Source organism: Sarcophilus harrisii, chromosome 2, assembly GCF_902635505.1.
Source record: "Sarcophilus harrisii chromosome 2, mSarHar1.11, whole genome shotgun sequence".
In the NCBI taxonomy this organism is placed as follows: domain Eukaryota; kingdom Metazoa; phylum Chordata; class Mammalia; order Dasyuromorphia; family Dasyuridae; genus Sarcophilus; species Sarcophilus harrisii.
In genome coordinates this window covers 651,555,557-651,569,176 of record NC_045427.1, presented here as the reverse complement: position 1 = coordinate 651,569,176, position 13,620 = coordinate 651,555,557, and the positions used below count along the sequence as shown (strand labels likewise).

At 47.1% G+C, this 13,620-nt stretch overlaps 1 protein-coding gene across 2 annotated transcripts in view; it reads left to right on the top strand.

Annotated features, from left to right (window-relative positions):
• RNLS (renalase, FAD dependent amine oxidase) overlaps window positions 1-3,931 on the top strand; it is a 163,391-nt gene extending 159,460 nt beyond the window's left edge. For both annotated transcript variants that reach the window (XM_031956986.1, XM_003758901.4), the window contains one exon: window positions 3,652-3,931. In XM_031956986.1, the coding sequence (XP_031812846.1) occupies window positions 3,652-3,804 (153 nt within the window). In that variant the 3' untranslated portion in view covers window positions 3,805-3,931. The remainder of the gene's footprint in view (window positions 1-3,651) is intronic.
• The last annotated feature ends 9,689 nt before the right edge of the window (window positions 3,932-13,620 follow it).

Below are 13,620 nucleotides of genomic sequence, written 5' to 3'. Positions count from 1 at the left end.
ACTGCTGAAGGGCATCCATTCAATTTCCAGTTCCTTGCCACTACAAAAAGAGCTCCCACACAGCATCTATCTAAAATCATCACTAAGCATTATTTGTAATGAAGAGAAACAGGATGCCTTCCCAGTGAAATCAGGGGTGAAACATGGATGCCCATTATCACCACTATCATTCAATATTGTACCCAAAAAATGTTGGCTGTAGCCAGAAGAAAATTAAGGATATTAAAATAAGCAATGAGGAGATAAAACTATCACTCTTTGCAGATGAGATGATGATATACTTAGAGAATCCTAGAAAATCATTCAAAACCTACTTCAAACAATTAACAGCTTTAGCAAAGTTGCAGGATATAAAATAAACCCACAAAAATCAACAGTGTTTCCATATATTACTGACAAAGCCAAGCAGCGAAAGATAGAAAGAGAAATTCCATTTAAAGTAACTGTAGACAAAATATTTGGGTGTCTACCAGCCCAAACAAACCCAGGAACACAATTGTGAACACAATTACAAAACACTTCTCACACAAATAAAGTCAGATCTGAACAATTGGGGAAGTATCAATTAATCATGGATAGGCCAAACCAATATAATAAAAATGATAATTCTACCTAAATTGATCTACTTCTTCAGTACCATACTAATCAAACTGCCAAAAATTATTTTATAGGGCTAGAAAAAATAATTACAGAATTCATTTGGAAGAACAAAAGGGCAAGAATATAAAGAGAATTAATGGGGGGGGGGGGGAAGACAAAGGATGGTGGCTCAGCAGTACCAAACCTGAAACAATTATAACCAAAGAAGAACTAGAGAACATTATGAAATGCCAAATGGACAACTTTGATTACATTAAATTAAAAAGGTTTCACCCAAAACCAACACAAGATTAAAAGGGAAGTACACATATTTGTAGCCACTGACTTCATTTTTAAAATATATGAAAAGCTCTGTCAAATTTAGTAGAATACGAGTCATTCCCCAATTGATAACTGGTCAAAGAATATGAACAGACAGTTTTCAGATGATGAAATTAAAGCCATCTATAGTTATATGAAAAAATACTCTAAATCACTATTGATTAGAAAAATGCAAATTAAAACAAGTCTGAACTACCACCTCACACCTCTCAGATTGGCTAAGATGACAAGAAAGGATAATGATAAATGTTGGATGAGCTGTGGGAAAATTGGGACACTGATGCATCATTGGTGGAATTGTGAAATGATCCAAACATTCTGGAAAGCAATTTGGAACTCTACCCAAAGGGCTATAAAATTGTGCATGCCTTTTGATCCAACAGTTTGTCTATTGGAAATGTATCCTAAAGAGATCATAAAAAAGGGGAAAGGACCCACATCCTTTTTTGGATTTTGCAAAACTATTTGTAGCAGCCCTTTTGTGGTGGCAAAGAATTGGAAAATGAATAGATGTCCATCAGTTGGAAATGGCTGAATAAGTTATAATATATGAAGGTAAAAGAATATTATTGTTCTATAAAAATAATGGGCAAACTGATTTCAAAAAAAGGCCTAGAAAGATTTACATGAACTGATGCTGAGTGAAACAAGCAGAACCAGAAATACATTTTACACAGTAACAGCAAGATTGTGTGATGATCAGCTATAAATGACTTGGTTCTTCTCAATGGTTCAGTGATCCAAGGCAATTCCAATAAACTTTGGATAGAAAACACCATCTGCTTCCAAAAATCGAATTATGAAGATTGAATGTAAATCAACACATGCTATATGTACTTTTTCGCTTTTTTTCTCGTAGTTTTTCCCTTTTGTTCTATTTTTGCTTTCCCAACATGATTCATAAAGAACTTTGTATTTTAAAAGTTAATATACAATGTATAACCAGAAAAAACAATTAATAAAAATACTACAAACTTTTTTGCACATGTGGGTCTTTTTCCCTCTTTTATGATCTCTTCAGGATAAAGCATCTATCATAGATTTCACCTCTGCAGCATCTCATAGATTTCATCTCTGCAGCATCTCTCATAGATTTCACTTTGGCAGCATCTCTCATAGATTTCACTTCTGCAGCATCTCATAGATTTCATCTCTGCAGCATCTCTCATAGATTTCACTTTGGCAGCATCTCATAGATTTCATCTCTGCAGCATCTCTCATAGATTTCATCTCTGCAGCATCTCATAGATTTCACCTCTGCAGCATCTCATAGATTTCATCTCTGCAGCATCTCTCATAGATTTCACTTTGGCAGCATCTCATAGATTTCACCTCTGCAGCATCTCATAGATTTCATCTCTGCAGCATCTCTCATAGATTTCACTTTGGCAGCATCTCTCATAGATTTCACTTCTGCAGCATCTCATAGATTTCATCTCTGCAGCATCTCTCATAGATTTCACTTTGGCAGCATCTCATAGATTTCATCTCTGCAGCATCTCTCATAGATTTCACTTTGGCAGCATCTCTCATAGATTTCACTTCTGCAGCATCTCATAGATTTCACTTCTGCAGCATCTCATAGATTTCACTTCTGCAGCATCTCATAGATTTCATCTCTGCAGCATCTCTCATAGATTTCATCTCTGCAGCATTTCTCATAGATTTCACCTCTGCAGCATCTCATAGATTTCAGTTCTGCAACATCTCATAGATTTCACCTTGGCAATATCTCTTGTCAATTTCACCTTTCCTATCTCCCAGAGATTTCATCTCTGCAGCATCTCTCATAGATTTCATCTCTGCAGCATTTCTCATAGATTTCACTTCTGCAGCATCTCTCATAGATTTTACTTCTGCAGCATCTCATAGATTTCAGTTCTGCAGCATCTCATAGATTTCACCTTGGCAATATCTCTTGTCAATTTCACCTTTCCTATCTCCCAGAGATTTCATCTCTGCAGCATCTCTCATAGATTTCACTTCTGCAGCATCTCTCAGATTTCAGGTCTGTAGCATCTCTTGTAGATTTCACCTCTGCAGCATCTCTTAATAGATTTCACCTTGGCAATATCTCTTGTCAATTTCACCTTTCCCATCTCCCATAAATTTCACCTCTGTAGCATCTCATAGATTTCACCTCTGCAGCATCTCTGAACACACCCTCTTCTTTCCTTAGCCTAGGTACAGACTTCTGTCACCTCATCCTTAGACCCTTGCAATTGCTGCTGTTGGATCTGTCTGCCTCAAGTTTCTTCCCCTCTCCAGTATATGCTAAAGCACAAACCTCATTGTGTTAACCCCCTATTCATAAACTACATTGGCTCCTCCTCTTTGAGGATTATTTACATGTTGGTCTCCCCATAAGATTGAGTAGGCATTTAACTTATGCTTTGATTGAGGCAGAAAGGCATGGGAGATACATTGATAGCTTGAGGGGATGGCAGGATCAAATAAAGGCTGTTTAAGGATGGGGTAAATCTAAGCATGAATAAAAGGCAATGAGTGAATGAATGAATGAACGGTGCATTATGTCATGAGAATCCTTGGTGGGGTTATTTTATTTCATCTTTATCTCCCAGGCACCCAGCATAGAGTATACACTTAAGAAGTGTTGGTTGAATAAAAATATGGAATTAGGATTACCAAGAGGCCTTCATTTCTGGCCCACTTGGGACCCAGTAGCATGACCTTTACCCTCTCCCTTTTCTCTATTCTCTATTTTGGCAGGTGACAAAGGCCTTCCCCAACTGCCCGGGACAGATGACTCTTCATCAGAACCCCTTGCTCGTGTGTGGAGGTGATGGCTTCACTCGGTCCAGCTTTGACGGTTGCCTGGAATCTGCTCTACACATCATGGAGGCCTTAAAGCCTCATCTGTAATGCCCACAACACCTTGATTTTTTCTTTTAGTTGGGAAGCTTTTCCCCCACAGAATTGATCTATTCTTTGTTCCTCAGAATATATTCTTGTGCTTTGTTGAATAAAATTACAAGAAAGTTGTCCTTTATTCATTCCCATTTATCATATTGAATAGAAAATGGTGTAAAGATTTAGGTTATCACAGACAACTTCCTGTGTTGGAGGGAAACTCTTCTCATCTTCTGTACTTGATGGTCAAGATGGCAACCAAGGGAGACAAGGAAATCCTTGTCAGGAACACCTTCCAGCCCGAGGCTGTCTCCTAGCAACATTCTGGTTTAGAAGCCACTGAGCCCCCAAGTCTGCCCCTCATGGATCTGCTTTTCCTGCTCATTAGGACATTTCCCCTTGCAGACAAGCCTCTCGGGCTTTGGGGCACTCAGATCTTTTCTGGTTGTGGTTTCTAAGACTGTTTCAGTTCAACCACAATTTTTTCTTTGGCCTTTGAGAAAACCTACAGACAAACTGCATTTCAGTTCAGCTTTTCAAGCCTCCCAGAATTGTAGTCTGGGAAATAATTGAAACTGACTATAAAATGAAAGAAAGTTCAAGGAAAATCTGTGATTCTGTGTATTTTGATGTTGCCTTTTCGACAAGATTATTGCCAAAGGTGCTCCCAGAAATGCTGCACAATGCAGGGTTAGAGAATGTGAATGTGGACATGGTGAATTTTACACGTTTAATGAATTTAACATAATTTAAAATTTTCACTCATTTCAGAGATGCACTAGGGGATACAGTGGATTGAGATTTGGGCCTCGAGTCTCTGAGACTCCTCTCCCTTAGTATAAATCCAGCCTCAGACACGGACTAGCTGTTTGACCCTGGGCTGGTCAAGATTTCCTTATCTGTAAAATGAGCTGGAAAAGGAAATGGCCAACCACTATGATGTCTCGTCAAGAAAACCCCCAACGGGGTCACTAAGAATCGGACAGGAGTGAAGTGACTGAGCACTGACCACAAATGCCCCGCTCTGAGTGAGTGCTGGGAACATCTTTCCGGGAGGGAAGCTTGTGCTCACACGGAAGCCATCTGGGGCTGGGCCTGCCGCCCAGGCTGGGGGGCTACAGCAGCGGGGGCCACGTCTGGAGGGCTCAGCCCATTCAGGGGACGTCCCCGCCCTGAAACCCACCATCGTGACGGGTCAGGGTGGGAGACAATCACACCACCCTCTCTGTCTCACTGGAGACTCCGGCCTGTCGGACTCACTGCCCCAACATCCAGAAGCCGACCGTTGCTCCTTTGCTTCCATGGAGTGTGTGATCCGTGATTCCCCAATGGCCGCGTTCCCCATCCCAAGGACCCCCCCTCAGAAACCGCCTCCCTCGGCCACGGCCCCTTTGAGCGGTCTCCGCCAGTGACACGTAAGGTCCTCCAGGAGCTCCCCTGCTTTGCACGCCAGGGCTTCAGAGAGCGCTTGCACAATCGTGCTGAACCTTCATGCACGGGGTGGGGGGGACGGGTCCTCAGCCTAGGAAATCGTTGATGGCCTGAAACATATTATCAGGGCACGGGATAAAAGAACATGAATTAAAACCTGTTCTCATCATTTCCAAAAGAAGAAAAGCTCTGTTCGTATTTTTCCAAAGAAACCCCAGTCGTGGGACTGGGCACCTAGAACTCTTGCCTCTGCAGTATCGGGTGCGAGAGGGCCTTGAGTGGGTAACTTTAACAACCATGTAAAAGATGGTTGCTGTAATCTTGATAAAACTGGCCTTTCCCACCTGCCCAAGGAAAAATGGAATATGTCCGGCAGGATGGAGCCACAAAAGCATTTTGCTGCCTGTGAGGGATCCACGACTCAGTGTGGAAACTCTGCCCCAGGAAGCTCGGCCGCCATAAACAGGCAGATCCTCCAGAGGTTGCCCGTGACCCAGGGAGAGGCCCAGGGGGCACCCATAGGGGCACTGAACCCTCGGCTCCTGGGCCGAGCCCCAGCCGCCTCCCTCCCCGGTCTGCGTCAGGCGGCCCAGGCGGGCGCTGCGTAAATGCCCCCGGGCTGATCCATCGGTGTGGGCGGGGAGAGAGTTTGGCCGTCATTGAGCCCCCCGGCACCAGCCCAGGCGCTGTGGGACCACGAGGCTAAGAAGGAATCGCTCCGGCCTTAGTAGCTTTCCTGCTGTGGGAGGGAACAAAGGGGAGCGAAGGGGGAGCCCCCACTGCTGGGCCTTAGGGAAGGCTCCTGAGCCTCGGGAAGTCCCTGAGGGGAGCCAGAGGAAACGGGCGCATTGGGGACACCTCGGGTGACATGGGAGCCTCTGGCTGGGGCCTAGCGCTTGTGGCTGGCTCGGGTGTTTGTCCACTTCCAGGAACACGGGGTGAGGGAGTGCGGGGGGCGAGAGAGGGGAGCCTGTGCTAAGTCTCTGGCCAGGGACCCCCCAGCCGCCTTGGGACAGGGAACGTCCGGAAGCTCCTCGGCACCTGTTCTGCAGGAGCCACAATGATCCTCCAAAGGGAGAAGGGAAATGGGGGCTCACTTATGGTGACGTCACCCACAGGCCTCTCAGCCCTCCCATCCTCCCCTTTGCCCTGCCGCTGACCCCCGCTGACCCCCAAGGAAAGCAGAAGCCCCTGAAGCCGAAGGCAAAAGCGTGGGCCGAGCCCGGGCTCCTTTCTCCCGAGGGTGCCACCTCCGTGCTGCATGAAAGTGCCCCCGCAGGGCCCTAAGCCCGGGCGGAGTCTCGCCGGGCCCGACCCCCAGGGAACAGCATGAGGTGTTTGGTGCATCGAGGAGGGGGGGGCCCGACGGCTATCGCTGCCCCCGTGACGTCAGCCCCCCGGGCCAGGGGCACAGCAAGCACTCACCCAAAGCTCGCGGGCCAGGGGCCTCCCGGCGCTCCCGGAGGGGCAACCTCCCTTCTCCAGGAGCAGCCCGCACTCCTCGCGTTCTCAGAGGCCTTGGCCCGCCGTAAACTTGGCTTTGGGGGCTGTAACAACTGCGTCCGAGCGGGTTTTCTTTGTGTCCCCCGAACATTCTGAGCAGGGATCCGTGGGCCCCAAGCAGGCAGAGGAGCCTGAGGGGAACCAAGGCCGAGACTCCCACCGGAGAGTGGAGCTCCTGGAGCCCCGGAGGCCGCGCCACCGGAACGTGGCCCAGGTCTCCCCGCTGCCCCGGGTCCGCAGAAGCCGCAGCCTTCGCTAAAAGCCGACTTCAGGAGGAGTTTCCTCGGTGATCCCGCGTGGGCAAAAGGCGCGACACGTTGTATGGCAGGAGGGCGGCTTTTTCACCCTTGGCATTTCTGGAAGGGGAAAGAGGCCTTAAAAGAATTAGGGAAAGAGCTTTTACAAAAGCAGGCGGGAGAATCCTGCCCCAAACAACCCGCGCTCGCTGAGTCATCGTGCCATCCGCCAAGTGCCATCGCTCCCTCCTACCGCCCGCCGCCTCGGAAATGCGCAGAGCCCGCAGCCGGGACAAGGAGCCCCCGCCGCCTGACATCGCCTCCCCCGGGGCTTAATCAGCCCCAACTTCTCCCGGAACGCCCCCTCCGCCGAGCCCCGGCGTTCTCCCGGGGGCGCCGATGCCTCTGAGTCACGGACCCCAGCCTCTGGGAGCACCCGCGCAGAGAGAGGCCCATGGCGGCGGCGGGGACCCGGCCCATGGCGGCGAGGGGGGGACCCGGCCCAGGCTCTCCCGGGACCCCGGGCTCAAGGGCTCAGCCCGGGATGGGGGAGATGAGCTCGTCCCGGCAGGAGGTGAAGGAGGCGCTTCCTCAGGGCAAAGGGGTGGGAGGAAGGCCTTTGGCACATGGGGCCAAGGGCAAAACCCGAGGGGGGGGACCCCTGAGTGGGGACTCACTGCTGGAGGAGGGGGAGGAGGAGGAGGAGGAGGAGGAGGAGGAGGGGGAGGAGGGGGGGGGGGGGGAGGAGGGGGAGGAGGAGGAGGAGGAGGAGGAGGAGGAAGAGGAGGAGGAGGAGGAGGAGTTGTAGTAGTTGTTGTAATAGTGGGAGTAGTAGTAGTGGTAGTGGTGGGTGATGGGAGGAGGAGCAGGAGGAGGGGGAGGAGGAGGAGGAACAGGAGGAGGAACAGGAGTAGTGGTGGGAGTAATAGCAGTAGTAGTGGGAGGAGGAGGAGAAGGAGGAGAAGTAGTTGCAGTAACAGTAGTTGTAGCAGTAGTGGTAGTGATAGCTGGAGAAGGAGGAAGAAGAGGAAGAGGAGGAGGAGGAAGAGGAGGAGGAGGGAGGAGACATGATAGTAGTAATAGTAAAAATAGTAGTTGATGTGGTTGAAGCACCGAAGTGACGTGGGTTTCGCGGGCACCAGATGATGGCAGGCACCAAACTTTGGGGTTCGATCATGTGGAGAATTATTCACAGTGGCCTTTCTCGTTGGCAAAAGGTGATTCATTTAGGGGAGAGCTTACAGACAAAATGAGAGTGGGAGGGCGCAGGAAAGACGAGTCCTGGGGCACTCACAACTGCCCGGGAGAAGGGGAGCACTCCCTGGGCTGGCCACGCCCTCAGTTTGGGCTAAATCCTAGGGGACTCTGTGCCTGGTGAACTGACCCACAGGAAGGCGGCAGCCATGGGGAGGCCCATAGGCAGATTTAATAGGGAGGACTGAGCCTCGGGGACATGACTGGGATTCTGACAGGGCGGGGCCGGGGAGGCTGCTGGAGACCCCTCCAGAGGGAGGGCCTCAGAGCGTGACTAGTAACCTCCAGAGGGTGAGATCATGAAGCTCTGCCAGAGCCTCCAGCCTGCCTGCTCAGGGACTGATTTGTATCAGTTCCTCTGCTAACCACATCAAACACTGAAGACCTGATCAGCCCCGTCAAAGAAGTGAAGTCAAACATTTAAGTACCTACTGTGTGCCAAGTAATGGGTTAAGCGCTAGAGATACAAAGAAAAGCAAAGAGTCTCATGAAGTTCAGAGTCTAATGGGGAAAAAAACATGCAGACTCTTATGTACAAACAGAAGACAGACAGACAGACAGATGGGATAGAGGGAAAGCAAGACAGACAGACACAGACAGACAGATAAACCTAGACATAGAGAGATAGACAAGACAGACAGACAGATGGACAGATATGTAGACAGAGACAGATAAATAATAGACTCATAGTTGGATAGACAGGTAGGTAGGTAGATAGATGGAGAGATAGATGAATGGATGGAATAGGTGATAGAGGAAAAGAGAGACAGACAGATGGATAGATAAACCTGGACAGATAAAGAGGCAGACAAGAGACAGATGGATACAAATGTAGACACCAATAGATAAATAATGGACACACGGTTGGATAGACAGACAGGTAGATAGATGGATAGACACAGAATCACAGATAAATAGAGATATGGATGGATGGATAGATAGATGATAGATTGATAGGTAAGTAGATAGACAGACAGATGGACAGACGGATGGACAGATGGTGAGGACACTCACACCACTTTACAAACTTTGTTTGCTGTTAAATGTGGCTGTTACAGTTACATCTAAACAAATCAATACCTACAGCATATTCTGAGGCTGGATGAAGCACAAACTCCTGGGGAAATAGGAAAAGGAACCTTGTGAGCAGTGAACAAGGCTAAAGCTGTGTTCCCATTCAGGATAAACCATTGGCTTCTTCCACCTTGAAATCACAATGGCTATTCTGCTCCTCCAGCGGGAATTTTATCCAGAGATTCCCCTTTCCACTTAGACGACCTTGCCATGTAAATCCATACCTTTATTTCACTTGATTCCACTTTTACTTGTTCATTTAGTGATTGAATTTGATAATTCCCTTCAGTTCAACTCAGCAAGCATTTATTAAGCGCCATACATTGTGCTAAAGAATACAAGAGAAAGAATTGGTCATATAAAGAAAAACCAAAGCATTTCCTGATCTCAGAAGGCTGACATTCTACTGGACCACTCAGTGTGCTTTAAGCAAGTAGATAGGTAGTGTGTGTGTGGGGGGGGGGGGGGAAAGTTGCCTACTTTGTTAATGGGCATCTTAAAAGTTTCCAGCTAATAAATGATCAAAGGTAGGGCTGAGGTGGTTTTGGTTTAGGTTGGGGTTTGGGGGGAGTGGCTGCTGTTACTTTTTTTTTTTCAATTATAGGTTTAAAAAAAAAACTTGTTTTTTTTTAATTTTGAGTTTCAAATTCTCTGTCTTCCTTTCCCCCTCCTTGAGAAGGCGATTTTCTACAGATTATACATGCACAGTCATGCAAAACATTTCCATGTTAGTCATACTGCAAAATAAAACAGACCAAAAAAACCCCTTGAAAAACACAAGTATTCTTTGATCCTCAGTCAGACTGCAGAAGTTTTTTTTTCTCTGACGTCGTAGAGCATTTGTCACCATCAGTCCTTAAAGACTGTCTCGGATCCTTACAATGTTGAGAATAGCTAAGTCGTTCATAGTTGATTATTGTAAATTGGACAGTTTCCCAAGAAAGAATTCCCAAAAGTCAACAACCACATGAAATAGTGCCTTCAGATCACTGATAATTAAAGAAATACAAATGAAAGTAATTCTGAAGGTCCCACTTCATAGCCATCAAACCGGTAAAGTTGACAAAAAAAAGGAAAATGATAAATGTTGGAAAGATTGAAGAAAAACAGTCTCATTCATGCAATGCTAATGGGGCTGTGAATCCGTCCAACCATTCTAGACAGCAAATTAGAACTCTACTCAAAAGGTTACTATGTACCAGCAACATCATTACTGGATCTAGATCCCAGAGAAAAAAACACATAAATACCCCCCAAAAAAAATGTATAGCAGTTTTCTCCGAAGCAACAAAGAATTGGGAGCTAAAAGGGGGCCAGTCAACTGGAGAATGGCTGAACCCATTAAAGTACAGATGAATGTAATCGAATATTATTGCACCAGGAGAAGTGATAAAGGATTGGTGGTAGAGAAACCCGACAAGGCCCCTGGGTAGAATGAAGTACGCAAAACCAGAAGAATTTCTACAATAACAATGGGTCTACTCAGAGGGGAAAAAAATAAATTCTTATTGATTGAAAAAAATAAGGTTCTGGAACTACGTTGTGTCATAAAAATTGAATATGTAACAAAAACAGAAGAGTAATGGGACTGACTTAGGAAACTGCTATCAATGATGTCACACTTCTCACTTCTGCAACAGATTCTCCCTTAAATAGCAATATTCTCCCAATGCTATTATTTGATCGAAGCTCATGGAACCTTGTGCCCTGGAATAAGTTAAAATGAAAACTGACAGGACAATGGAACAGAGCTTGATGGGCGTGGCCTTTTACCCAAGATGGAGAGGTCTGAATTCAATCAACAAGGAGATGGAGAAATGGAAAAGTTGATGGGTTGGTCAAGTACCGAGGATGAAAAACAAGAGATTGATGAATCAGGTTGCGACTTGGCCCCTGGAAAATGTTAGAATGATGAGAAGAGAGACTTCTGGGTAAATATTCTATGGAGGATCCAAAGACAGGCACAAGATGGTGATGAAGATGATGATGATGATGATGATGATGATGAAGATGATGATGATAATAAATAGCACACTCAATACTTTTGTACAAGACCCAAGGTCAGGAGGAGCGAACACACCAGAACACTGAATCAGGGTCCGAAAGAAGTCTAGATAGCAGGACCGAACCAAAGAAGATGAAATTTAATGAGGGTAAATGGAAAATTTTTCCCTGGGGTCAATAACTCAACTCCACAAAGTCCAGGGTGTGTGGGAAGGAGGTGTGGCCAGGCTCTGGTTTATCTGAACAAAGATCTAGGGTCAAGTTGGATTGTGTGATATGGAAGCCTTGTGATCTTAGGCAGGATAGAAAGATATAATATTATTTAGTACCAGAGTGGTGATAATCTCATTTTACCCAAATCTTTACTCAGATTTTATCCAGACTATTGCCTCATACTTAGCTCAGTACCAAGCACACAGTAGGCACATAATAAATGTTTCTCTTTTAAATTTTATTTTAAATTTATGGAACAAAACAAGCATTTTCTTTTTTATGTCTTTTTTTCCCATTTTTAAAAACTTTTTATTTACAAAGCATATGCATGGGTAATTTTTCCAATGTTGACCCTTGAATAACCTTTTGTGACAAAATTTCCCTTCCTTCCTCCACCCTCTCCCCTAGCTGGCAAGTAGTCCAATGCATGTTAAATATGTTAAAATACATTAGATCCAATATATGTATGCATATTTATACGGTAAAACGAGCATTTTCAAAGCATAATATAATAAAAAGATGATTGCCCACAAAACTGCAAACCTACTGTGCTCATCTTGCTAGTTCTTTCAAATCTACAACATGTGTACATTTCTTTTTGTTCTTCCCTCCTCCCCACCATAAAAAAGGCTACCATTAGACACAACCAAGTATATTTATGGAAAATCATTCTACACACACTTCTTGCATTTCTTCATTTCTTTTCTAGTTAATATGGGCATCGATAACGGTCAAAATGACTCATTGCTCAAAATCAGCCTTAAAACAATATTTCTGCTACATCTGCAGCATCCTCTGGGTTCCGTTCACTCACTCTTCATCACTTCAGGCGAGTCCTTCCGTTTTCCCAAGACCGTTGAGCTCACGGAGCACAGAGATGTTCCACCACAACCGTGTACCCCAACTGTTCGGCCATCCCCCAATTGACCGACAGCGAGTGACTGAGAGGGAGCCAAGGTTTCCAGAGGCTCCCTTCGGTGGAAGGCAGCAGCCCTGGAACCTTTGGAGTCTCCAGACTATAATCCTTGATACTTAAAGACCCGGACCCAGATGTCCCCCTGGAGAATCCCAGAGAAGGACGACCGCCCACAGAGCTCATCCATCAGCTCCCCCCGCAGCTCCCGCAGACCAGGGCAGCCATCAGGAGTTCGGGAACGCTTTATAAGGGGGAGCTCGTGGGATCCTTCCAACAACCTCAGGTGGTGGATGCTGTTATTATCCTGTTTTACAAATGGGGAAACAGACTCACAAAGGTCAAGCCGTTTGGCCAGGGTCACCGGGCTAGTTAGCGTCCACAGTGGGCTTAAAACCGAGTCCCGGCCCCGGACCAGGGTCCTGTCCCTTTGCCTCGCCCCCCGGGCCGGAGCTTCCTCAGAGGGACACAGAATGGAGCAGGACTGAGCCATGCCGGGTACCTGGGGATGGGCAGCCGTGGGACTCCTGCACAGACAACGGGCTGGCTCCCGAGCAGAAGGCGGAGGGCCTGGCGGGAGTGGAGGGGGAAGAGCGGCCGGCTCCGGGGCTCGGCTCAGCCGAATTAGTCAACAAACACTTATTTGGCACCTACCACGGACCAGGCCGTGTGCTCAGAGCTGGGACTACAAAGACAAAAACAGAAAGCTCCCGTCCAAATGGAAACTCCAAGGTCATGTTGCCCTGCAAATCCTGCCCAGAGGGTGGGGCCGGCCCGCTGTTTACCAGAACACCAGAGCTCGTTAAATCTGCCCTTTCTGCTGGCCCAAACTGAGTGCGCCCCGGGGGACCCGGGTGCAAGGCCGGGACGTGTCGGACAAAGGGCGGCCACTCTTGGGAAGGTCCACGCTCTGCGGGGACACGCAGAAAAACAAGGTTGTCCCTGCCCTCGGGGGGCTTCCAGTCTAGCAAGGAAGGGGGAGAATGAGGAAATGTCCCAAACACAGGAGGACCTAGAGAGGGCTTAGGAAGTCCAGTTATAAAGTGCCTACTATGTGCCAAGCCCTGGGGATACACAGAAAGGCAGGCCCTGCCCTCCAGGGGCTTCCAGCCTCTGCACTTGGCCCAAGCACAGGTTCTGGCCAGATTTGGTCCTTGGGCACCTGGGTAAACCACAGTCCCAGCCAGCGAGCCTGACTTA